The sequence below is a fragment of the Zootoca vivipara genome, chromosome 3 (assembly GCF_965207765.1).
Source record: "Zootoca vivipara chromosome 3, rZooViv2.hap1.1, whole genome shotgun sequence".
Lineage (NCBI taxonomy): Eukaryota > Metazoa > Chordata > Lepidosauria > Squamata > Lacertidae > Zootoca > Zootoca vivipara.
This window is the reverse complement of record NC_142586.1, coordinates 56,223,859-56,251,579: the sequence shown is the minus strand read 5'-3', so window position 1 is coordinate 56,251,579 and position 27,721 is coordinate 56,223,859. Positions and strand designations below refer to the sequence as shown.

General features: G+C 41.0%; 1 protein-coding gene across 33 annotated transcripts in view; it reads left to right on the top strand.

Moving 5' to 3' along the window:
• The window catches only part of EPB41L2 (erythrocyte membrane protein band 4.1 like 2), an 81,899-nt gene that overhangs the window by 15,075 nt on the left and 39,103 nt on the right, over positions 1 to 27,721 (top strand). For 13 of the 33 annotated variants that reach the window (XM_060272692.2, XM_060272691.2, XM_088666141.1 and 10 more), the window contains exons 1-5: positions 9,789 to 9,848; positions 12,445 to 12,887; positions 14,799 to 15,002; positions 24,552 to 24,656; positions 26,145 to 26,187. In XM_060272692.2, coding sequence (XP_060128675.1) covers position 9,848; positions 12,445 to 12,887; positions 14,799 to 15,002; positions 24,552 to 24,656; positions 26,145 to 26,187 — 796 coding nt within the window. In that variant the 5' untranslated portion in view covers positions 9,789 to 9,847. The other 20 variants (XM_088666145.1, XM_060272684.2, XM_088666144.1 and 17 more) reach the window with 3 other exon arrangements.

The window sequence follows — 27,721 nt, the reverse complement described above, 5'->3', positions numbered from 1 at the left end:
ATGGTCACCACTCAAAGGAAAGAAGCCAGATTGCTTAATAGTTTGACTGCTTGGAGGAAATAACAACATTTTATTTATTTATTTTATTTTATTTTATTTATTCATGCCCCGCCCTTCTGGCTGGGTTTCCCCAGCCACTCTGGGCGGCTTTCAACAGAACAGTAAAAACTTCCCTAAACAGGGCTGCCTTCAGATGTCTTCTAAAAGTCAGATAGTTGCTTATTTCCTTGACATCTGATGGGAGAGCGTTCCCCAGGGCGGGCACCGCTACCGAGAAGGCCCTCTGCCTGATTCCCTGGGAACCACCAGAAGACCCTTGGAGCGGGACCTCAGTGTCTGGGCAGAACGATGGGGGTGGAGACGCTCCTTCAGGTGTTCTGGGCTGAGGCAGATCCCATGCACATAAGCAACCCTTAGACTTCCTCTCATCCTTAGAGTTGGAGATCACGGGGCAGCTGTTGGTATTATTTTCATCCACCTCTGCCGATTCAAAGGTTTGAGGAAGTCTAGGTGCTGATCACACTTGCTGTGATGAATGAGAATGTAGAAGTCTGCTTTATATACACAGATATTCCCTGAAAGGGAAATATGGGGCTTTGTAGCACATTGGAACTGGAAGGATTCAAAAACTGAGTTTTTAGTTTGATGTTGGGAGCTGCAAAAGGCACTCCAGTGGCCTTGTGGTGTTGTGGTTAAGAGCGGTAGACTCGTAATCTGGAGAAACTGGGTTCGCGTCTCCGCTCCTCCACATGTAGCTGCTGGGTGACCTTGAGCTAGTCACACTTCTTTGAAGTCTCTCTGCCTCACCTCACTCACCTTACAGAGTGTTTGTTGTGGGGGAGGAAAGGAAAGGAGAATGTTAGCCGCTTTGAGACTCCTTCGGGTAGTGAATATCAAATCCAAATCTAAACTTCTTTCCAATTTTATCATTATACTCTAACTGGCAAACTACCATTTGGGCTTGCCCTGCAAATTTTGGATTGTTTGCTGTACTGATCTACAGGGCAAATGTAATTCATCATTTGGCAGTTCACATAACAAAGCAAGAATGGAGAAAGAAGATTGCATTTCATAAGAGAAGGAGGAAATTCATGAATCTGAATTTGTTCACAAAGCATGAAGCCATGATAAGAGTGGTGCATCTGAACAGAACAAATATGTGATGTGGGTTATTATTATTTATTATTTATAGAATTTATATACCACCCTATACCCTGGAGTCTCAAGCCGGTTCACAGGTTGTTACATCATGCAAGAAACCTAGATATATGATTGAATGTAGTCCTTTTCAGGAATTCAGTAAACATGTAAGGGAGGCAGAAATGATGGACATACTAGGTCTACCCCCATAGCTGTTCATATATGGCTATTAACATTTTTTATGCTTTAAAATAAGTGGAGAGCATACTAAATGAAGAGTCCAGTACTGAACATGTTGCATAAAAACATCTTGAACCCATTCAATATACACAGAAGCTATCTTTCAGCAACACCAGTTTAGTCAGTATACCCTCTTTTTTGTATCATAAATGACTCAATTTTCAATTGGTGATGCAGCAGCTAAATACACATAGCATACTTGTTGCTATAGTAAATTCAGCTGAGAAAGTAATATTCAGAATTTAACAATATTATGGAAGTCATTTGTATTTTTAACATGCACATTCTTAAAATAAAAGAAAAACACCATTAAACCTCGCTTACTTCATTCTTGCTTGCTCCTTTACCTTCTGTCATAGTGGATTATTGTTGAGGTGGCAAACAAGACGCAACACAAAGGTAGTAAATTCCGGGGGTGACCCAGAGCAGAAGCAGGAGCCCCCTTTTATTGAGATTTTGTTTCAAAGTAAAACATTAACAACCAGTGCAGTCTTCCTCCAATGACAGCCAGGACATCCCAGAAAAGGTGGAACTTCCCCATGTGTCACATCCTGCCAACACCCAATTTTCCCTCCATAAGGGAAGTGCCTGATCCTCACGTATCCCTCAAACACCTCCTTGTCACATGTGTGCTCTTTACACATCCCCCTCCCCTCAATCTTGTGACTGCTGCTAGCCTCCCAAAACCCCCTCCCCATTCCATTGTTTTCCTCCCGACCTGGGTTCAACCTCTCTGGCTTGGACCTGCTTCCCCTGTTATAACCTGCCCAAACTAGTTCCATCCTGTTCTCCCCACCTCTGCCCAGTCCTGTGGTGACCTGCTGCCCTGCTCTGTCCCAATGACCCAACCTATAGATACGTGTGTGCTTATACCAACGTACAATGTGGCTTGCCAGCATTGCACGCGATAACCTTTTACATTTGACAGCTCTCCTGCCAGGCTTGATGCGGCTTGCCGACATCAACCCCAGGATCACTCCCACAGATTATTTATTGTTTTTTCCATACTCTGTCTCCCACTTTACATAAAGCCCCCCATAAGGATTAGAATCTACTACTTGTCTTGCCAACTGTGGCAAAAAAGAAATGCTTCCAGGCAACTAGGAAAAATTCACCTTGCTTAAAGGGATAAAACTGTGCATTGTGTACTCATAACCCTTTAAAAAATCCTGAGGAACTACTAATTCATTATTGTAAAGAACACTGTGCATTCCTTTCCAAAATGCAGAAAGCTTATTCTTTCTGCCTTTTAGACACATAGGCCAATCTGCAATTGGAAAAAGGTGCACTTACTGCTCCCAGTTTCATTGTGTTATTGAAGTTGAGCAAAGGGATTATTGTTGTTGTTGTTTAGTCGTTTAGTCGTGTCCGACTCTTCGTGAGCCCATGGACCATAGCACGCCAGGCACTCATGTCTTCCACTGCCTCCCGCAGTTTGGTCAAACTCATGTTCTGTTTCCAATTTCATCCCTATAGCTTCTTGCTGAAGGTACAGTGGAACCTCGGTTTATGAACACCTCAGTTTATGAATTTTCGGTTTACGAACGCCGCGGACCCATCTGGAACGGATTAATCCACTTTCCATTACTTTCAATGGGAAAGTTCGCTTCAGTTTATGAACAGACTTCCGGAACCAATTGTGTTCATAAACCGAAGGTACCACTGTACAAAGAAAAAGACAGGTCATAGTGGGGAGGAGCAGCAGAGATGGGTACCTGCTCCCAGCATTTTTGCAACAGAATACGGCTGTTCTGTTTTCCCCTTTTGTTAAGAGTATAGAATATTTTCATGATCCTGGATATTAAACCCACCATTCAGAGTGTTTAAATTTTTTTAAAAAATGAATTGCATTAGGGCTTATAGAAAAAGATTTTTAATTTTAAGATTTGTGTGCTTTTTAACCTGACTTTTATGAGTGAGTGAGTGTGTGCATGTGTGTGTGTGTGTGTGTGTGTGTGTGCGAGAGAGAGAGAGAGAGAGAGAGAGAGAGAGAGAGAGAGAGAGAGAGAGAGAGAGAGAGACAGGCTGACTGACTGACTGACTGACTCCAACCTCCTCTGTTGTCTCTTCAAACCCTTCTGCAATTCTCTCTGGCCTCTGATCACCCTCTCCAACTGCCTCTTCTCCACCCACTCTCATGGAGGCTGCTGGGATTACTGGCTGGTTTTTTTCCTGGTTTCCTGCCCCCGCTTCCCCTGTGTTCACCATTTTTGCATCATTTTTTTAAAAAAGGAGACGCATGTAAAGCTGCAAGTGTGTATGTTAAATAAGCATGATATGCAAATTACCTGGAAGAGCAGTTAACAAATGTAGTAAATCTGGACACCATAACAACATTTACTGAGGAACATCTAAAAATTAAGTCTCATTTGTTTTTTATGACAAAACTGAATTGGAAATAACATACTTGGAAGGTTAGCTTTGCCTCATGAAAAAACCTTGTGGAACTGAGTAGGAGGGAAATACCAAAACCAAATGGAGTCTATTAGTCATTTCCCACTTTCTGACCTTGAACTCTCTTCAATTTGCTTTCTGTGTTCAGTTTTTCTGTCAGTCACTACTTGATGTAGATTGGTTTAGATTTACTGCTGCATTTTCAGGGCTAAGCAGTGGACGCAGATGAAATTTAGAGTGGGGATGCCCTACACATGTGCCCTTCTATTGGCATTCATAGGAAATATGCTGCTTCAGCATGCTTGTTCCGCTTTCTTGCAGTTGTGTATGATTTTGACATGGCCTGTCTTCTTCAGCCAGTGAATAATTCCACCCATTTCAGGAATCATTTGTAGCAAAATTACTATTTGAATTTGTATAATCTGGGATTTTTCAGGCAATAAATTACCAAAATGGGTGGTAATTTCTACCAAAATACTAGTTGAAAGTATCATTTGAGACTTGAAAAGTAATGTTGCCTAGATTCCTTTCTGATGGACTAACTTATCTATGGTCATTCTTTTTACTGAAATGGTCTCTGCAACATACCTTTAGTTATTTTTGCTTTTTCTTAAAAAAATAACACCACTCTCATGCTGGAAGGCAAATGCCAGGTGCACACCATGCAATTTGCTAGGGGCTCCAAGGCTTTCCTCATATGTACATCCTTTTAGGATAGCAATTGGAAAGAGGCAGGACTTTTTGTAAAGATCAGAGCAGTTAGGTGAACTTCCTAGGATCTTGGACAGAGAGAATTCATGGAAGAGTGAAGCTGCCTGTAGAGTAGAAGGCCATAAGACTTACTCTGCAAATTTATCTAATTCAATGCCCTTCTTTTCTCAGATGTGCAAGAAAGACAGCAGTGGGGGAATAAAAAAATGGCTGGCTAGTAGAATAACTACTCTTTAATACTGTTCTCCACCCTGCTAGTATCTGAAAGAGGGACAGCAGCAATGGGGAAAACACAACCATTGATTATTACAGTGACTGTTAATAATTTTATTAATTGTATCTTCCCCTGTGGCCATGACAGGTAGGCTATACTGTTGAAATTCCCTTTTTTACACAACTGTTAAAGGTGTATAAGTCCTACCCTCTTTTTCATGTGCCCCCCACTACAGAGATGGCTCCTACATCATGGGCTGTTCTTACCCTGACAATAAATTGGATGTAACTGTTAGTTGTGTGAATCTTCCTAGTTTAAAAACAAAAAAATCAAAGGCAACCTTAGGAGACTGTACTTGCTTATAGTGATCATATTTCACCAGTTCTTGGAAAACCTCACATTCTTCCAGTTTCTGGGTCAATTCAAATTGCTAATCTTAACCCAGGGATGCCAACAGAATTTCCTGGGCCTGGTACATGGTATGTAGATTGGGCTGTTTTCATCCCATTAACCCCACCCGCACCACTTGACAAAAGTTGCTGCTTATGTACATATATTCACTTAGCCTAGCCCAGTGGTTCCCAACAGGTGGTCCGGGGACCCCCAGGGGTCCGTGAGCTATGCCAGAGGGGTCCTCAAGATGCTATTAGATGCCAAGCCTCTGGCCCGCCGGAACCGGCGGAACTGCCGCCGCCGGTGCGCGGGTGCCAAGCGAGCCCGGTGGATCAACCGGGGAGCCGCTGAAGGCCCCCTGGCGACCCCACCGGACCGAGGCTGAGTGCGCCCGGCCGGAGACTCGGCGGAACCCCTGGGCCTAGAGGCCCGAAACCGCCTTCCAGGCCGCAGACCCCGTGGCGACCGCGTGGGCGTCGAAAACGTTTGGCGGAGCAAGCGAGGAGCCGCTGAGGCCCCCCGCAGGCCCGCCGGGCCGAAGCCGAGGGCGCCCGGCCAACGGCCGAGCGGAGCTCCGTGGCCCGAGACCTCCCACCACGCAACGATCCTGGGGGGCCTGCCTCGCGACGGCAGTCGCCATCACCCCTAGCTGCCCAAGAGGGGGAAGGAGCCCCCCCAAGCGAAGGCCCCCGATCCTGCAGCTCCTGCACGCCACACGGGGAGCCTCGTGGGGACCCGAAGAACAAAGGCCGCACCGAACCTGCTGGCGCTGGCGCTGCTACCGCCGCAAATACAGCCACCCCCAGAGGAGGAGAAAAGAAGAGGGGACGACAGGGAAGAGAGGGCCCCACCACCACCCTCAACCCAGGTGAAAGGGTAGAAACCTCCCCCCCTCCAGAGGGAAACCCCCCGACCCCCAGACGGTCGTCACACCGCCACCGCCACCACCACACCAACCCCCCCCCCAAGAAGCATAAAGAAAAGAGGAAAACAACTGAAAAATAAATAAAACCACTTTTCAATTTTAGGATTAGGAATTAATGGGTGTCCTTGTCACAATAGCGGCTCGATGAGGAGTCCTCGAGAAAAAAATTTTGGGAACCCCTGGCCTAGCCTATCTCAGGGATGTTGAAAATACAAAAGTAGGGAGGTGGAGGTAAACAACCTTAAGCTCCTGGGTGGAAAAACAAGACACGATGCTATCAGATACTAGGAGTAGTTCTGTCTGCCCAGAGGTGGATTTTTACTGGTCTCTCCACCACTTCTCAAGATGCACAGACAACTCCCACATCACCTAGGTCCAGGAGGAGTTAAAGGAGGAGATCCTTGTAGACAACACTTTAATTTGCTGCAGCTATAAGATGTCTAATTATTTTATGGTTGAATGTGCTGATTGATTGTATTGTATTTTATATTGTTTGTTTTATGGTTACTGTTTCCTAATAAATAACAGCCCAGCGATGACAAGCACACCAGCAGTGGCTGAGTAGGGGACATGGAAAATTGGGGAGGGTGCTGAAATACACGCTATTATGTACATGCTCACTGTCTGAAAATTCACTTATTGCGCTTAAAGAATTACAGTATGCCGAAACCAAGCTATACACTCCACAGATTCAGATATCAAAACAGCCAACTTCATTACTTCTTTGTTTGTTTGTGCTATGCTGGTCAGCAGCAGCTATTTATGGGCAGAAACCACAGAAAGGGAGTGGAATTGGATGAACCAAAGAGCATGAGACATCAGACAAATCAGGGAGCAGGAGAGACCAGGCAATTCCCCCCCCCCCAAACTTGTCTCTCTTTTGCTGGTTGGCTGCAGCCATTTCAGGAAGAAACCATGGATAAAGAGGGAAAAGTTATTGGACAAATCCTGCATTAGAAATATTTCACTAGGAAATAATGGAAATCATGGACTCCCTATGTGAACGCTTGCCTAACGAATGATTTCCAGGGAATGCATTGTGTTCATTAAATGGGACCTGGGTGTATCAACATTTTTTCTCAGTAGGAAGGAAACTGCTGTACTTTGATTTCAAGGGAGTTACTTCTGGGTGTACCATACCAAAGCCAGTTAATGGTGCATTATTCCGTAAAGACAGCACACTTTGTTAGCAATAGTATTGCACGTGGAGTGCTGAAGCCTTAGTCTTCAAGTTTTCTGTTTTGACTTTCTTAAGAAATGCCCAGTACACTTACTTTTTTAAAAAAATGAAAACTAATAATGTGGGACCCTTCTTGGCATGAGGCCTGGCACATTTGTATCCCCTGTACCTCTTGTTGGTGTCCCCGTGTTAACCCTTAAAGCTTTAAATGGCCAGGGTATGTGAAGGAGCACCTCATCTGGCCATTCGTGGAGGGAGTAAATTATGGCTTTGCTACAGATACTCTGCTGTGATGCCCACCTGTTGAAAATACTCTTCAGGCATGCTGCTATTATATGGGGTACCAGATGTTTTGCTTTGTTTCCTAGTTTCTCTGTCAGAAACTAGGGATGCACTTCTCCATTTTGGTAGATATTTATTACTGCAGTGTTAGGTGTATCTGACTGATTTTGTTCTCATGGGCGTAGACAGGGGGGCAGAAGGGGGCATTTGCCCCCCCTAGAAGGCGGAGCAAGGCGGCCCCAGGCTCGCGCTCCCCGTGCGGGAGCCTGGAGCCGCAGCGCTGCGCCTCTCAGCTGTTTTTTGCTTCTAGGGGGGGCAGCTGCGGGGGGAGGGGAGAAGTTTGTCAGGGAGCAGGGAAGGCACGGGGGCTGCCTTCACGAAGGGGAGGGAGGGGGCAGCCCTTAACGATGCTGCTCTTCCTCCTCCCAAGCCACTGCCAGCGTGCCACTGCAGCTGCCCCCCTAGAAGCAAAAAACAGCTGAGAGGCGCAGCACCCGCCAGCCGGAGGAGGAGGAGAAGGTGGACAAGGTCGGGGCCTCTGCGGCGGTGGCGGCGGCTCCGCGTCCATCCGTTCGGGCTCCGGGCCGGCCTCCTCGCCTTGCTCCTGGCCAAGACACGCCCCTCCCTCCCTCGCCGCCTCCTCGTCCCTCCTCCCTCCTTCCTTCCTCCGCCGGCTCCTCCTCGCGCCCCACGCGCAGGCAACTCGGCGGCAGCTGCAGACGCCGCTCCTGCTGCGCTTGCAATTGCAAGCCGAGGGGGCTGCTGGCAACGCCTCTGCTTTTTTTCTCCACCGCCCCCTCCCTTCCAGGAGCCCCGGTCAGGATCCAAGCGCCACCCAAGATCCACTTACACCTGAGTAGGCAACTTTTCTCCCTCTTTGCTGCTTTGGGGTGAGCACGGAGGGTGGCTCCACCTCCTTCCCTCCAAAGCAGCTGGGGCAGGCTTGGTAGCCTATCTCCGCTCTGGGAAAAGCGAGCCTGCCCCTCCTCCCCTGCTCCGTGAAGCATCTCTGCCGCTGCCGCTTGCAAAAGCCTGCTTTTACAAGCTGGGGGGGGGAGGGGGAGAAGTTTGACAGGGAGCAGGGAAGGCATGGGGGCTGCCTTCACGAAGGGGAGGGAGGGGACAGCCCTTAACGATGCTGCTCTTCCTCCTCCCAAGCCACTGCCAGCATGCTCCGCTTTTGCGGTGGGGGGGGGAGGGGAGGAACGAGCAGCCCACCCGCATTAGCAGCCACGGCGACAGGAAGAAAGTCGCTTCCCTCAGCTGCTCTTTGTTGAACGGGGCGAGGGGCAGAGAGGGCTGCTCCAACCCCAACATACACACACAGAGCCCTTAAGCTTCTCTTCAACACCTCTTTACTTGCCCACACACAAAGAGGCATCCTCTGTCTTGCTTCAACACACACACACACACACACACACACACACACACACACACACACACAGCACTTGAGTTTATTCAACACCCCCACACCTTTATTTGATTCTACACCCCCCTACAAACACACACACACACACACCTTGATATGGAAGATGGAGCAAGTTTGTTTTATCCTGCTCTCGAGGGCAGGACTCAAATGAATGGCTTCAAGTTAAAAGAAAGGAGATTCCAAACTAAACATCAGGAATAACCTTCTGGTTGAAAGAGCTGTTTGCCATCCCGCTCTGGCTCCTCCCCCGCCCCACCGACGCGCTTCCTCCCTTCCCTCCCTCCCGTGCCTTGGCCCCGCCCCTTGGCCCCCCCTTGCCCCCCCTAGTTTTGATCCTGGCTATGCCCCTGTTTGTTCTTGTTTGTTTTTATATTTTTGTCTTGTGTTTGAAATAATGTGAAAGCACTTAAGACCAATTTGGCAGGAAGATGTGCCAGAAAATTTTAAAGTAACATTTTTTAGCCATGAGAATTGAGAGGCTGAGGAGATAAACAGCATTTATTGTATATAAAAGCAATTTCCCTTTAAAACCTTTTACTCAAACCATGTTAAGATTCCTTTTCTATCTGGTTTTCACCACCTCCCCCTTTGTATTTTTTTTGTAGCTGTACTGATCTGTTTTGTTTGTTTTGGTGAAACTGTTCTGTTAGAGCAATCTCCCATAAAATGAGCATTATCTTTTAATGGTGAAATATGGTCTCCCTGAAACCACAACTAAGACTAACCAGCTATGTAAGTGGTATTAATATTCTGAGTTTCTCGGAACAAATTATAGTACCTTTTTCAAAAAGTTCAAATAAAAGCCCTATCCTAACAGTGGCAGATGTCTCATGCTAACCTAGTATAGCTTTTAAAATGCATCTCTTACTTTGTAGGAGCGATAACAGGAAAACAGAGCTGTCTCTTTGACTCATGTGCATTTTCTGGCTGCAAAAATGAAGTGAGTTGGAACCAAGTTCTACTTTTCCACTGGGCATGCCTTTCTCCAGCAGAGTTGGGACTTGGGTGCGGCAAGACTTATTCATTAATCTGCACAAAGAGCCTGTAGATTTTCATAAGCTGGCTTCATAGCTTTGGTTTGATATGCATAACAAAAATTATATGCGTGTAACTTCGCTCTAATTGCTGTTGTTGACCTTAATTGCTCATCAATATGCAAAGTATGATATGCAAAAGCAAATGAGATTCAAGTTGCCTTAGACAAGCGAGTGAAAAGGGTGAGTTGATTTCAGCTTATTAGAAAATAAAAACAAGTACATGTGTGTGTAGAAAAGTATGTGGATAGTTTGATCGCAATCCGGTGTCAGTATATGAGTGGCACCAAGTACTAAATGACAATTGTGTTAGTTGGTCTGTGAGTGAATATTGAAGCAAATAGTTCAGAAAGTATGACTTAATAAAAAGGACTTTTAACTCTGAAATGGGATGCTCTGTACTTTAATACTGCAAGAATAACACTAGGCAATTTTGTGGGTGTATGTAGCTGCAAACACTCAAGTAGATGGCATTGCTGTTTTGTTGTGTTGGTTGAAATGCTTTTAGGGGATTCTCTGGATCTTTTCACTGCAACACTTTTGTGGCTATATTTTTTTTATCCAATAATGGTATCTAATTTCCCTTTAAACAAGGGGTATTATTTTAGACAATTTTTGTGGTGCTTTCATTCTGTAACTGTATTTAAACTTTCAGGGGTTGTAAAGCAGCGCATGTTCTTTTGCACCTCTTCTGTAGGGTTACAAAATTTATACTACTGATATTAGTGGTAGAAAATATTTGGTTTGTTATTACTTTCCAAAACTAAGGCTGCAGTTCAGTGCTGAATGATTTATATCTTACCCATTGATTTCAGTAGGCTTGCGTACATCTAATTCTGCATAAGACTGAGCTGTAAAAGTACTACAGCTTAAAGAGTATTGGTTAATGTAGTATTTCTGCTTTTGAAAATAATAGTTTCAGAAATGTTATTTACTGATCAAAGTCAGATAGCTAAGTTACTAAGTAGCCTATGTACTTGTTCTGTATATTTTCTGTTGGCGGAAAGAAAAGAGTACCATTGTCATGGTTACAGATATAACTGTTGAATCAAGCATGGTGTCCTTTGACATAATTTATCAGGAATTTGAAATTTTGGGATGACATAACTATTCAGGTGTATTACAATCATAGGTTTCCAAGAGCAATAGCAGTATGCGTGATTAAAGAGTATTTTTTCATGAGAATAATCTGTATGGAAATACACCTCTCAAAAACTTTACAACCTGACATTTAAGCATTGATTTTTTGGGAGTAGGGGTACTACAGTTACCACTCACACAACTACCGGTAAAGGTAGTTGTGCTAGTGGGAGCCAGTGCAACAAGCATTTCTCTCCTCACCTTCCCCCCCACCCCATTTGCACTCTGAGCCCTCACCTGCAATTTGGCAAACTTCCAGAACACTGTACTGTATGGAGGGGGAGGGGGGAGGAGAGATGGTTCAGTCTGGCAAGCAAAACAAGCATTAATGCTTGTCATATTGACGCTGGACTGTTGATTCCTAGGCACTCAGTTCTAATTCTTTAGTTCATATGGACTGTTATACAAAGCAGTAATTTCTGTTACAAGTAAGGTTATTGTATGCATAGCTGGACTTTCTGTTCAAACTGTCTTTGCAGCAGCCCCCACTCCTGAAGAGACAAACCGATACTTTGGGACTGATTGCCTCTTTGGAAGAGGAATTTTACTGAATAGTAAACATCAAGGAAAGTTGTGTTCTTGAGCAATGACTTTACTCCAGGATTGCTATAATTTGAGAACAAACCTTTTCCACTAACACCAGTTTTGAAAGAATCCCACAATGGCAGATTTAGTCTCCTTAAATTATTCTTTCCTGTTTCAAAAATAGGAACATTACTAAAATTTGACTTGACTTGTAGCAGCTTAAATGCTGACCTAACATAATTTAATAATTAAATATTTGCTTTAAACCATCCAATTATTTTAAGATTAAGCAAATATTTTTGTTAGTGTTTTATAGAACTTGATACATTATTGAAGTGTATCCTAATAAATTAGCAAAATAAAAAAATTCCTTCAGTAGCACCTTAAAGACCAGCTAAGTTTTTATTTTGGTATGAGCTTCCGTGTGCATGCATACTTCTTCAGATACGTATCTTAGTTGGTCTTTAAGGTGCTACTGAAGGAATTTTTTTATTTTGCTTTGACTCAGACCAACACGGCTACCTACCTGTAACTAATAAATTAGGAAATTATTTTTATATGCTATTCCAAAATCTTATTCTGGACTCAAAACAGGGTATTGAACATGGAACTGTTGCATGTCACATGTCTGTTTACATACCAGCACAGATTGCTTGGAACTTCCGTTGTGTATAGCTTTTGCTTTTGTGACTCTGGGGAGACGAAGGAGAGAGTAAGCCAAATAGTTTAAACTTCAGTGGTTGCTGAAGCATAAGACCTTGTGCTAGGAGTTAGGTAGGTCTACAAGCAGTTCTAAAAAGTACATTCTAAAAGCAAATATATGTATCTTATTTCTAGTGCATCCTGTGACCATGACGACTGAAGTTGGTTCAGACACGGAAGTAAAGGAATCGGAGAACCTGGGATCAAATACAGCAAAGGAAGATGCTGGGGATGCATCAGATAGTCAAAAAGAGCAGATTTCTGAAATGAAAGAAAGTTCTCCCACTTCACAGGTGCCAGCTAGTCAAAGTAGCCCCAGTCGCTCCGGAGGAAAGGGAATTTCTCGCTTCATCCCGCCCTGGCTTAAGAAACAAAAATCATACAGCTTGGAAGAACCCAAAGATGAAACAAAGAAAAAACAGCCAGCAGAAGAAATGGGAGCAGAGGAGGGTGAATGCCATCTTCCAGAGGAGACCGCCCAGACTAAGGGAAAACTGGAAGACATTGCTGAGATTCGGCAAGAAGCTAAAGCAGATGACAGAGAGGAAAAACATTCTGTTTGTAGTGCTGAGACACAGGTATACTCTTGAAAGGAAGAAAAATGAAACTCTTTAATGCTAATTACCTAGCTGCTTAACTTGTGTTAAATGGGCTGTTATATGTTTATAAGAAATATGCCTCCAGAGACCAGCCTCATATTTTTTCCACATTCAGACATCTGCTGCTGCTTTCACAAAATGCTGTTTTTATATGTTTGCATTTTGTTACAGCAGAATTCTTCAGTGTATGGGAAATGTGTGGACCTCCAGATGCTGTTGAGCTACAGCTACTGTCAACCCAGGCCAACACAACCATTGGTTGGGGATGGGGACCACTGTAGCCCAGTGAAACCTGGAGGGCCGTTATACCTACCAAAAAACAATAATCTTCAAAATGTCACAATTTATAGAGAAAACCTTTCTTTGTAAACAAGTTCACACAAAAAAACTACTAGACTAGCACCTGAAGCACAGCAAGGTATTCCCCCCCTCTGGTTGCTCAAACGCTAGTATTAGCTGTACACAAAATTCCAGTTTCCTCCCAGCAGCAGCTTCTTCGTTTAAAAGAGCGATTAATGTAGGGCTTTCACAGTGAGTGATTCAATCTTCTGGCAAGCAAGCAACATTAAAGCAGCTAAGAGCAGATCTACTCTTGCTTCCAGTACAGTGTGAGAGAAACAAATGGAAAAATCTCATTTGTAAAATAAAGCAGGATGCTATTGGGAAATGCTGTACAAGGATGTGCCCTGTAGTAAGTTATGTGCAGTTCATTTGTTTTAAAGACTATACTCCTGCTAGAGTAAATTGTAGGCTGTAGGTTAGTTTTGCTGGTTGTCTGGGGGCAATTTAGAGAAGAGAGGACAAGAAGGTGACAGATGTTTGCTTGTCTGACATTCAAATATTCATTCATTTTCTTGTCTAGAAAAAGCCCACTTACTGTGAATTTTCATAGAAGCTACCGCTCCATTCTGTATTCATCCATTGTTAAGACTAATCCAAAGTGCCGATTCTAATTTCTAAGGACACCCACACAGCCTACCTTTCCCCATGTAAGCCTGCAAAGACCCTAAGATCGTCATCGAAGGTCCCTCTCAGTGTGCCCACTTCAGGAGAAGCTGGAAATGTGGCAATGAGTAACTTAGCTTTTTTAGTGCAAGTTCCACCCAATTAGTTGAATGCTCTCCCCAGAGAAATGTAGCTGTCACTAACACTGATATCTTCAAGGAGCCAAATGAATACTGGGGGAAAAAATCCCTGTGTTACATGGGAAAAAATGTGTCCTGGTTTATTAATTATTATTTGTGGATTATCACTTTTGCTGTGTTACTGATTTTAAATGTGGTATTTGTAGAAGTTTTATTGTTGTAAGTCACTTTAAGACCAATATAAAGCACCTAATTAAATTAATTTCAGTAACTGATGTACAAGTCTTCTTCTTGTCTGCTGATAATGATCCATGTAATGAGCGGGTGTGTATAGAGGGCCTAGCCATCAACCCAAAGAGTCTCAAAAATATAAGCTGGATCTTAAGATACCAATTACCAACCTGTAGTAGTAGTAGTAGTAATAATAATAATAATAATAATAATAATAATAATAATAATAATAATAATATCCTGCCCATCTGGCTGGGTTTCCCCAGCCACTCTGGGTGGCTGCCAACAAAATATTAAAAATACATTAAAACCTCCCTAAACAGGGCTGCCTTCAGATGTCTTCTAAAAGTTAGATAGTTGTTTATTTCCTTGACATCTGATGGGAGGGCTAAGTGGCTTTCTATTAGATTCCCTAAATGGGTATTGATTCATAAGTATATATTGGTTTTCTTTTCTAAATTTATGGGCTAGGCGATGATAATCTTTTATTGTAATACATCACAATTTATTACTTTGCATTGCATTAAAATTGCCTTGATGTTCATTAATATCCATTTTCAACTTTCTTGTGCAGCCTGCTAAAGAAGACAGTAAAGAAATTGTTTTTGAAGTAAAAGAAGACAAACAAGATTCAGAGGAAGGCCAAAGGGAGTCCAAAGAGGTGCAGACAAGTGAAATAAGAATTGAGAACGCTCTTCCAAAAACTCCTAAAAGGACCAGGACTGTCCAATGTAAAGTGGTTCTTTTGGATGGGACAGAATACAGCTGTGACCTTGAGGTAAGCCAGTGAGCCTTAAGACCTTTTCTGTTGAAAGAAAGCAGTGAGTGCAGTATGCTTTTATTGAAATGGGAGCTAATGAACACATTTTTTATCAATCTAATGTGTTCATTATGGTATTCACATCACTATAGTTAATGGGTAGTAATGAGCCATGCCTTTAGCTTATTACAATGCATCCCTAAAGTGTACTGTGAACTTTACTATAACTATCAAAACTGCAAGTGCAAATGTATTATCTTCTGTTTTAACCCTTGGTTTACAGATCATAAATAAAGTTCACGAATGAAGCTATTTTATGCATGGGTTCATGAGTCTCACAATGCACTCTCTCCACTTAGTCTGATATAGGCCCTCTCAGTAGCAGTAGAACTGCATTGTGTGGAACTGATCCAAGGTCCAAGTCCTGGGTCTTTTGTTTTGGTTCCTGAATCTTTTAACATTTTTAAAACTTTGCTTTAAGGGAAGCTGGAGACACTACCACTTGCAATGCTGGTGAGACTCCAGTCACCTGAACTTGCCCAGAGAAAATTATGGCAAATTTAAGATGGTGGGTGGCTAGAGTCCCTCTGGTGCTCTACTTTGTGGTGCTGTCAGCTGTCCTGTAAGCAAAAATATAAAAATGGAAACTCTTCTTGCCTGTGCTTGGTAAGTTGGGGGCAGTGAGTGATGGGAGTCAGGAGGAGCAGCACAGTGATAGGAGGGAGGAGAGAGGAGAGAGGGAGGAGATGGTGGTGACCATAGGCTAGTCCTCCCTTGCAATCAAACACACATCAAAGGGTTGTGAGCAGGAAAAAACTGACGCACCAAAAGCATGAGCACTGTCCCGAGCTTCTGGAGGAATGTAATGAAGTGTCTCTAGGAAGTTGGGCACATGAGAATACAATTTTCCTGTTAGTCATCACTATTTGGAATTCAGAAACAAGATGCAGAGTTTGGCAGAACCAGGAGCAGGGTTCCCTGATGGCTATTAGGCATCTGAGCTGTTTGTATGGGAGTTGTTTAGAAGCTAGTTGTACACCTGTCACCAGATCATCTTTAGAAAAGACTGGGCAGCTGGTGAACCAACTAAAGTTGGAAGAAGTACTCTTGATCATAGATGCCATCTGGTGATCAAATAACAGAGCCATGGTCAGCCTGATTTTTCCATTTTTCCTAATTTAGGACATATGCCAAGGTAGCTCTCATCTGCTAGCGAATGGCAGTTTTAGGCCAGTTTTTTCACTGACTTGAGTGGATCATATCTTTCCATTTTTTCTATATTTTCTCTGCTTTAATCCTTTACACCTCCCACATTGTCGAGATATGTTTTTTGCCAGTATTGTACCTACTAGAGATAGATGGGACCAGCTTTCTGCAAATATAACAGAGAAGTCTTAATGTTAAGAAGTAAATAGCCTGCTACGTTGTCCCCTTGTAGCTGTTCCTCTTCAAAATTATCCTCCAATAGCATTGTACTTGAAGAAAAAGTAGTGTTATCTGTAATAGTGGGAAATTCATTCACACCCAATACTGATTTGTACTGACTAGTTGATGCTAACCATTGTTAACCATGGTGCTGATGCAACACTTAACATTACACTTAAGACTGGTGGGAAGATCATAGAAGGAATGGGAAAATTGGGAGATGAAGGGATTGTGTAGCTCTAAGATGGCTCCCAAGCCCTTAATTTATGACTCAGAGATTAGAGATTAGAAGTGATGTACTCTGGATTGAAACAGCTGTAATTCCTCCCTTTCCTTTTTTTATTACATATTATGATTTTTTTTAACAGTATACTGTATATAGTATACTGTAACTATACTGCTTAAAATTTTGCAAAAATAGAGTGGCTGAATTTGGAGTGCATGCTGGCTGAATACTAGGTGGACTAGCGCTGCCAGAGCTCAGGGACATTATTGTCAATCTATACCCTTTGGCAGTCAGAAAAGCTTTTAATGTTTCTAGGTTGAGCCAGTGCTCATCAATGAATGGTTGGTGTGTAGGAAAAAAGGCCTGAGGAGTTGGCTTTATGAATGAATGGAAGAAAATAATACTCTGTACTACACAAAACATTTTTTTTCTGTGCAGCTTTGTAGATAGATAAATTATTCTGATTACTATAATATACACTGTTCTCAAACATAGTATAGTTCTTCAAGTTGTGGTTCTTTGGGGTTCTGAATAACAATGCGTAGGATTGTGCTGTTTGTGATAACACTGGGTGTCAAAACGTATGCTTTATAACAAGCACTGAGGAGAAGTTTGAAACCCAAGGTCTGAAGTAAAGCTGTGTAGCAGTTGAGTTTAGTTGCTTACAAAGAATATAATTCATGTTGGATGCCTTCATATGCCCCAACAGCAACAAAACATGTCACTGCTGCATCAGTCTCTACAGCTACAGTAGGCGCTGCAACCTTCCAGCAGTTTGACCACAACCCCAAAGGCACACTCCTCCATTGTCTCCTGAATCAGACAAATGCCAATCTCATGTTGGCTGAGGAAATTTTATGGTGTCAGTCAGACACAACTACTAGCTGCATGGTGCTGCAGTCTAAACCAGTGGTCCTCAACCTTGGGCCTCCAGATGTTTATGGCCTACAACTCCCATGATCCCTAGCTAGCAGGACCAGTGGTCAGGGATGATGGGAATTGTAGTCTCAAAACATCTGGAGGCCCAAGGTTGAGGACCACTGGTCTAAACCACTGAGCTTCTTGGGCTTGCTGATCGGAGCAGTTTGAATCCACGCCATGGGGTGAGCTTCCTTTGCTCTGTCCCGGCTTCTGCCAACCTAGCAGTTTGAAAGCATATCAGTGCAAGTGGATAAATAGGTACCTCTGCAGCAGGAAGGTAAACAGCATTTCTGTGCCCTCTGGTTTCCGTCACGGTGTTACATTGCGCCAGAAGCAGTTTAGTCATGCTGACCACATGACCCAGATAGCTGTCTGCAGACAAACGCCGGCTCCCTTGGCCTGAAGCAAGATGGGTGCTGATTTACTGGGCTTCTGATGTCACTGTGACAATTGGAGGAAATGAATTGTTCAAGGTCCTAGAGATGCTGTATTTACACCGTGTACTGATTTATTTATTTTATTATTATTTTAATATTTTATCATGTTTAAATTGCTTTTATGGTTGGTGTCTTCATTAGTATTTTGTAAATAGCCACGGGATCCTGCATGAAGGGTGGCTTAAAAGTTGAACAAACTAAGCAATATGGACTGTACTGTATTATCTAATGGAGACTGGACTTGTTAGATGGATACATACAATGAGGCTTGTGCTAGATATGCTACTATGTGCTCCCAAATATGTTAAGTGAGCTATCTTGTTTGTCTTCTACAGTGGCTGTTACATTGAGAGTAACAATGTTACACACTCTATTCATTAAACAAAGCAATGGAGTCAAAAGTAATCTTACCTCAAATTTGCCAGAGGCTGTGTTTATATAAAATAGCTACTATGAGAACAGAATTTGCTTGCAAAAATAACTGTTTCCCATGAAAATTAGCAGGAGAAATAGCAGTAGTAGAGTTTGATGCAATCATATAAATTATTAAACAGTTGTTACCATGTTAATGTAGCTTGATTGCAGTATGCACACAACGTTATTTTAAAATTTGTTTTAAGACTAAATGTTCTGTTTAAAATATTGATGTTTTGAAGCTGGCTTCATAAATCCTGTTTGGCATTGTTCTGTTTGCATAGAACAGTCAAAAATTTATCCATTTATGAACAGAAACATTTTACTAAATTATGTAGATCAAAGGCAGATTGATCTTCCCATGATTTGCAGTAGGCTCATAGATTTTGCTGTTTGACAATAGCAACAGCTAAAATTGCTTCATTTCAAAACCAGTTTCTACTGGACATAGTTTGATTTTATTTATTTATTTGCATGCAGGTATTTGAACTTCACATAGTGAAGTGCATCAAGTAGTTATGTAGAGTTTTAAGTCTGACCTACTGCTGTTATATAATGTCTTAAAATGCCTTTAGAATTTGATACTCAGGATATCTTCTGTGAGTGCTGAAATGTGTAAGAGGGGTAATTTATGGTCACTGAAATCTAACAAAACAGATCTTTTCTCAACCAAATTCAGTAACTGAAAGCAAAGAAATAATTCATCTTGGTAGCATTTTTTATGCTTTCCATCTTGTGTAGCGTTTCCATCTTCTAAGTTTTATTGGGTTTGTGGTGAATACTATCTTTCTCCTCTTCCTCATGCCAAGGAAACCTTCAAATACTCTCCTGCTGGTCCCCTGAGAGCTATAAGAGGATGGTGCATTAGAAATGGGCAAGGATCTCATTACTGATAAGGGATTGCACAGGTGTGCTTTCTCAGACAAAAGGGGACAAATCTCAACCTTGCCTTAACATTATGCTGTGCCTAATGAACCCTCTATCCACAGCCCCCCCCCCCCAAGCTGTATTCCCACCAGTCTCATGGAAGGGGGAATAAATACCAGCTTAAGAGAATGAAAAAGAGTTTCACTGCTCACATTTGGATTTCATTAGAATACTAGGCATAGTCTCTCTAAATGAGTAACAATATTTTGTTGAACTTTACCCATATAAAGTACACATTCTGCCTACTTTAATTAAAACGTCTAAGTATATGTTTCAGGTGATATAGTTCTGGTGTAGAAAAATAGAGAAGCTGTATTGTGAATAATTTTAACAGCTTTAATTGTTGTTTGAATACTTATCTTGTCTAAATAATGCAAATGATATAAAAACTTGGCTTTTTATATTTCCTCTTCATACAACACAAATGAGAATTACATTGGAGGCTTTCTACACAGGGTGCTGTTCTAATTAAACTTTTATGACAAAAGGCATTTAAAAGATGACTGCATGACCATATTTTATGCACGTCTGAACAACTGAAGCATATTGAAGCTGACATAAGTTTTTAATGGTTTTGTACAGTTTGCTTAGATGAAATAGATGTGTGCACTTGCCAACATAGGAAGAATGAAACTTTCAAATACCACATGACCTATGATTTACTAATGAACTCGTGATATTTCTAAAATGTAGGAAAGTGTGTTTTGAACCATGAACAATATTTACTTAAATCAGTTGTAACAAAAGCTGTGCATATTGTCCATCTTTTCTGTATTTGTTTCAAAGAAACACTCCAAAATTATATTAATAACAAAGATTAATGCTATGGGGGTGGGGGACAGCCTGCGGCAGTCCTAGGGTGTGGTCAGAAGGCATGTGAAGGCTTCCTAAGCAGGTCTGGTCAGTGCCTAGATCAGTGTTTCTCAACCAGTGTGCCTCCAGATGTTTTGGGACTACAACTCACAGGGAGCTTAGAATTGTTCCCTAAGCTGAATGTTTGTTCTATTGATTTCTGATCAGACACTTAGATTTAGAAGCAAAACTTATTACACTAGTCTAGTTTAGACTGAGGGCCCCTGGACCCTTTCCCAAAGAAGACCAGAAAACAAACAAAGACACAAGCTACATGTGACATCCAGTTGCTTGTAGTTTTTCCCCACTTTCCTTTTTTACAAAATCCAGCTCTGGAGATTTCGTCTGAGTAAAAGGTGTACATGTTATCGAAACTGCAGATTCTTTCCATCAATTTCTTCATTAAAAATCACCTCCCCACCCTGCCAGGGAAAGATATGGATGGCTATATCTGGGCCATGATGATAGTAGATAATGTAAACTACTAAAAATTGATATTTCCCATACAGGTGTGCATGCCAACCAATAGTACTGTGTTGGGGGATGCAGTGTATTTGTATGTATTTACTTTTGTCTTTTTATATTGTAAATGGCTTTGTAATTTTTAGATGAAGATTGGTATAGAAATAATACTAATACAAATAATCAGTTGGTATAAGCTTTTATATAGCATGGGAGTAAAGGTCATGTAGCCCATGTATACTACAGAATGACTGCTTAGAGACAAGAGGCAGATTTGTGACCAACATGCTAAATGAGATTACTTACTTGAAACTAAGGCTGCAGTCGTTATCTGCATTGGATTTGAAATTATTTTTATATATGCAGTTCTTTTATATATGTTTTTATTGTATTGTGGAATTGCTTAGAGGTGCTCCATAGGAAGCAGTTTATAAATGAAATAAGGTTATAATACTGTTCATGCTTACTTGGGAGTTAGTCTGAACAGAGTGGGATTTACTTTTGAGTAAATATTTTTTATTTTATTAGTTTTATAATAAAATAAAATCACAGCCTAAAAACTTCCCCAGACCCCTCCACTATACCACCAGTCTACTAGCACTTCTGAGTAAATATTAATAGGATTGGACAGGAATGTTTTATTAACAAGGGGTAGAGATCACTGTGCAAACTTGTAAACAATCAGATCTGATCAGTAAATTCTTGCTTATTCATCTGAGCACTGAAGATGTAGTTTGTGGGTATAAAATAGAGTTTCATTCATGGATGTCATGGATGAACCTGATAGAATGCTCAATAACATCTGGGTTTTTACTCCTTTTGAGAATTTACTACTCCTTAAGCCCAGTAGTAAAGCACAACAATAAGTACAATACACAATTTGTGTCATTTTATAATACTATAGTAGTGCTATCCTCATGTGTCCTTTTCTTTTACATAAGCTTCCTTCAACTCAGTTTGTTTGATAGAGGGTCATGACTCATTCTAAAGAGATGTTAAGTATATAAAATGGAAAATTGTTTGTATTTTATTTCAATTTCATTTTAAATTAGGCTGATTTTAAAAGGAGCTTGTTATAATTGCATTTTTTAAATTTTGGGGTTAAAAGCTTTTTAAAGTTGTTTTTTAAGCTACCCTTGGGCAGGAGGCAGTTATTAAAGGCCACCCATAATATCAGCCACAAGTTAGGAAATGTGTTTGTGTGTTGTACCTGAATATATATTTTCCCATAATCTTGCTTATTCTCTGATGTATTTGTTGATATACGTTAACTACATATTGTTCCCTGTGTTTCAGCGGATGAGATGCTGCATTGAAGGATCTAGCTAAAACTGTAAATACTGGGATCTAAATTGAGCAGTTCAGTCCTGTATGAATGTGCTTTGATTCCTTTTGAAACAAACAAACAATGTATTTATTGTGCTTGGTAGTTGCACTGCATACCTTTCCCCCCTTGTCCTTTGTATTTGTACAGTATAGCTCACAACTACTGTGTAGTGCACAGTGCACAGAGCATAGCAGGCTTGTTCAGTTCTGAGCTTTCTATCTCTGGCTGCTAGGCACAATAACTTCAGTGTCGCAAGAGCCTACACATAGGCAGTTGATGGAGTTCCTTTGGAATTGCAGTGGCGTCTAGTGAAATCTGCAGGATAAGCAATTGCAAAAATGCCTTTCAACTGCCAGGTTTCAAAAATGTCATATTATGGCTGCTTTACCAAATGCCATAAATAGCAGAGTAAGGACGTGGGACTTGCTTGAAGTCCAGTATAAGGCAGCATGCTGATCCTCTCCAGTTGTGCCTATAGAGAAATTACAGTTTCTCAATGAATTTCCAAATATCAGTGCGATGAGCCGCAGGGGCTTTTGGGACCTTTGCTAACATCTTGCAATTTAAGTGAGCCCCAGTCTCTACCACCCAGCATTAGCCAGGCAATGACTCCTGAGGAGACCATGTGTGGGCATTTACCTTGAGGCTCCACCTGTGCTAGAAGGTGCATCTGCATGATGGGAGAGGAGTACAGCAGAATGGTCTCAGCTGAACCAAGTGTAGGCAGTGGCAGATTGATAGGTCTGCACAGTATGCACAGAATTAGGGCCCCATGTGACAGAGCCCCCCAAATTATTAGCATATATTGTTATCTGAGAGAATCCTTTTGAAATGTGACCACAAACAATGGATTGCTGTTGTTGTTGTTGTTGATGATGATGTTGATGTTGATGATTAGCTGTTCTGTTTTTGCTCTTCATTCCTCCTACTGATTAAAGTCAGCGGAGGCTGGCCCTTTAGGCCAACAAGGCCAACCAGTGCTTATCCCTAAAATGCAAAAATTTCCCAAAAATCTCAAAGCCATACATCCTTCTACAATCCATTTGATACACTTGGGGAGACTGATCTGTCAATCTTCCATTCTCTGGCCAGCTCTCTGCACCACACAGTCAATCTCAGTTCAAAAGTATTGCTATGCCAGGAGGTCCTACCATAGCTGCCAAGTTCTCCCTTTTTTTAAGGGAAATTCCCTTATGCTGAATAGGCTTCCTCGTGAGAAAAGGGAAAACTTGGCAGCTATGGGTCCTACCCATCTGTCTTCATACTGAAAAACATTGTGATAGCAAATTTGTATGTTAATGGAACTTCCAGCACTTGTAGCCCTGGTTGTGCAGTACATCTGTTCTGAGTTGTTTGTTTGAAGGCCACACCCATGCAGAAGCAAAGCTCAGGGCCCAACTTCCCTGATCAGCTTTGTTGTTTAATTCTAACCCCATCCACTATTTATGTGAGTGTGCTACACTGGACACATTGTGAGTCTCTTGTTTGTAAAAAAGAAAAGAAAAAGGGAGGGGGAGTTGTTTGCTTGTTTTACTTATACTGTACTAGTTTTTAAATTGATGGGGAAGATAGGGATGGCAAAAAATGGGGAGCACATTTACTGTAACAGTTCACCCTCATTAAAAGCTGATGGAATTAAGAAATTAACATAATTAGCTAAGGGGTGAGGGAAGGGGAGGAGAAAGAGGGAAGAGAAGAGAAGAGACATTATTTCTTTCATTTTCTTTTTTGACATGCTGGACCATGTATTTCTTTTGGGCCAGTAATGGTTGCTGTGTACCTTGCAACTTATTTTGTAAACCTGGAGTGGAACTGCCCTAGGTTCTGGCGAAGTGGAGCGCATAAAACACTCTTTGGACCTTAACATATACTATGTGTTGGTGTTGGAGTCACTTGTCCCCATCCCCTGGGCCTGGCATTTTGGTAAAAGACTAACAGTGATTCCAAGTATTATGTGGCTATCTAGCAAAGACAGGTTGCATTCAATGCTAGTCCTACTCAAGGTAGACCCACTGAAAATAATGGAATTAAATTTGTCATGTTAATTTATTTCAATGGGTCTCCTCTGAGTAGGACTAGTAATGGATCCACAACCCAATGAATTTATATTTCAGATTGACATTTCTGTTGTGGAACCATCTTATTAAATTCAAACAGATTCCTCTTTCAAAACCTATATGTTCTTGAATTAAAGGATGGAAATCTAAATTACATTGCTTACTCTTTGATATTTTTGTGTGACACAATGCTATTATTGGAAGACTTCCAGCTTACTATTAGGAATTGTATGTAGTTTTTTTGTTCTGTTTAAGTGTATATTTCAATTTCTTAAATACTGGGGGGGACCCCACCTCTTAACAGGGGTTTCCTATTTACCAATTGCAGGTTTCAAGTGCAACTGTTGGGTTCTTTCTTCTAATAAATAAAGGAAATTAAGGAGGAACACATATTGAACATTTCTTCTTTGTTAGTATGTTGAAGTGAGACACCTTAACAAGTTTTAACATTTTTATGGTTTGAAATAAATGTTTTAATTGTCTATCCTGTTACTTGACAGTAGTGTTCTTTCTCCTTAGAAAAAGGCTAAAGGCCATGTGCTATTTGATAAGGTGTGTGGACAGCTTAACTTATTGGAGAAGGACTACTTTGGATTACTGTTTCAAGACCATGCTGATCAGAAGGCAAGTACTAAATTCCACATTAATAACATTTGTTTAATGTTTTCAATCTTTCCATCCTACTTAAGAAAGAGCCTCAGACTTCAGGGAGCTCTTATGACTAGCATGTTTGGTCCTAGTTGGTGATAAACTTTTAACAAGTAACATATTTCAAATTGAGGAAGAATATCAGTGCCAGTAGCATTGGCTCCATTCCCTAGGTTCATTCAGATAATTCTCCTGAAGAATTTGAAATGAGCAGTGGGGAGCCTCAGATTCACCTAGGAGATCTAGATAGTTAACTGTAGCATAACCATTTTTGACAACATGATATTTACAGACAGCACAAAAATATTTTGTTGAAAAGTTTACATGTTAGCATAAACGCACAAGTGATTTATTTGCACCATTCTACTCTGATTTCATTATGAATTGTGGCAAGTAGTGCTTCTCTGATTCCAACATTATAAAATATCTAAATATTTGTTGGGAAGCACCTTACATATCCTGACAGTTAGTGCTCTCTGTTTTGAAATATCAGACCATAGATTTTGTGAACAAAATCACTCTGAGGATAAGATACAGAATATGTTCAGCTTTCTAATTAGATTACTTTTTTTTTGCTTTTTTGTATCATTTACAACTGCTGTACATTGAATTATTTGTGTGGAATAAGACAAAGGTATTTTGCATATCCAGTAGCCTCTTCTTGAGTGGTAGGCAAATATATAGTGAGAGATATTGCAAACCATGCTGATCTTTGGCTTCTTTAAATGCAGCTGAATGAGATAGATGGCCCAGGATAGTGTTTCAAAAGCATTAATATATTATTGTTATTATTATCTATTTTTTACTAAAGTTGTCATCTTCCTGTCAGATGCAAATATATGCAAAGAGAAGGAAGAAAATCACTATAACTTACAGCAGTGGTAAGAGGTCAGTCAGATCAAAAACTGATAGAGGAGTGGACTTGTTAAATGTTAAAACATTGTTCTGGTATAAATATATCAATATGCAATGAATGAAATTTATAGACTAAAAGACTAAGAAGAAATGGGTATAAGACGAGATAGTTAAAAATAATATTGATAACAGCGAAAGGAAGGAAAGAAATAAAGGAAGTCACATATGAGTGGAGGGAAGTCAAGATTTATGTTTTTATGTTTAGTTTCTTTTGTAATTTAAGTTGATATTTCTTTTGATTAATGTATGTTTAATTGTTTTATTTTGTCGGAATTAAGGAGTTGTATGTATAATAAGTTCGTTTTGTGTTTTGTTTTGTGTTTGTGAGTATTGCATTTACCAAATGAATGAATGAATGAATATCACATCACTATAGCTTGATATCTGAAATAGACTTGCTCTCAAAGAAATTGCAGGCTGATTTTGAAAGAATAGCAATAACTAAAAGTTTCACAGAGCTGTATATAAAATGTGTCTAAGTATCCCATGCTTTTCTTCCAACCGCATCAGTCTTGTGCAATTCCTTATTATTCGCCCCCTTTTTTTTAGAATTGGCTTGATCCTTCAAAGGAAATAAAGAGACAAATTCGCAGTAAGTATTAAGCAGATTTTAAAATTATTTCACAACTGAGCAGTACTTCTATTGGTTCTGGAGTTTCGTTTAGTTAGTCTTTCAGAAACTGATTGCAATGCATTTGTCTGTATCAGACTGAAGCTGAAGAGACCTGTCCACTGCAGGTAGCACTATTTCTCACATACTGCTGTTTTTAAGAGTAACCTTTGCTACCAAGCAGTGTGCAACTTTTATTTATTTTAAGCACCACCACCCCATTTTTTCTGCTGGAAAGGCTCCTCAAAATGCACTTAGATTTCTGCCCTCACAAAACCTGCAATTTAAAATGCCCAACACAGAAACTAAAAGGATGGGACAGGAGGAGGAAAATGATAAGCCTGGACAGTAGTTTTAAAGTTTCTAAGTTATTATAGCAACCAGCTGGGATATAAACAGTTCAGAGAGATGGGAAGCCAAAGACAGCTAGTTTTTTGAGCATAGCAGATGTAGTAGCCTTGCTTCCCTTCTTTGGTATTTGCAAATACCATATGCTTGTCCTCTTTGTTTGACTTTAGTATCAGTATTAGTAGCAAGAGGCTTTGAACAGTGTCAGGTATGGTAAAACACATCTCTTTGTACATTTGTATGGCCAAACAGTACATAATCATTACAGGAAGGATCATTACAGGATCATGACCCGGAAAGAGCATGTTATTGTATTATACCCTTGATAGATAGGAAATCCTCTTCTCTATACTGTACTCTATTAAATGCTTCTCTCTCTCTCTCTCTCTCTACCCTAGACATGGTTAAGGGCCTTGGTAAGTTAGCTTAAATAGAAGCTGGAAAAGAGTTCTACCAAGTACTTCCTCATTCTGCTCATAGGGCAGGCATAGGCAAACTCTGCCCTCCAGATGTTTTGGGACTACAACTCCCATCATCCCTAGCTAACAGGGCCAGTGGTCAGGCATGATGGCAGTTGTAGTCTCAAAACATCTGGAGGGCCGAGTTTGCCTATGCCTGTCATAGGGGGGTCACCTTTTCATTTGTACAGAGAAAAACAGGGGAAGTGGGGCAGGAGGAGGATCAGTGGATAAGAGACATTGAAGTATTTCTGATGAGACATGCTCACTAAAATTGGGAAGTAGCTTCTTAGTCATTTGATACGCAAGGAAATGTATCTAATGTATCTCAGGCTATATTCTAAGTTTTGTGAAGTCCTTCATTTCAGTATGGTACCATACAATTTTATGATTCTATCATTCTATTCAGTAGCATTATGTTAGCATCTGAAAATAAGGCACACTTAATGGCTTTTGTTCATGATAGCCAGAATATCCCTTCAAAGAACAGGGTTTGAGTCTGAAGTGCAACATTGCAGAGATTTGCACTTTACACTAAACAATTATTCATTTGGCATGCAACCTACAGTCGTGAAAGGTCAGATTTGCAGCCTATACATACACAGATTCATGAATAGAATGAAGAATGCCTATAAAGGTTACTGTGCAGCCTACAACTTATTTTTGTAGTCATACAAGAAATCTAGTTGATTATTTTCTCCCTACTTGAC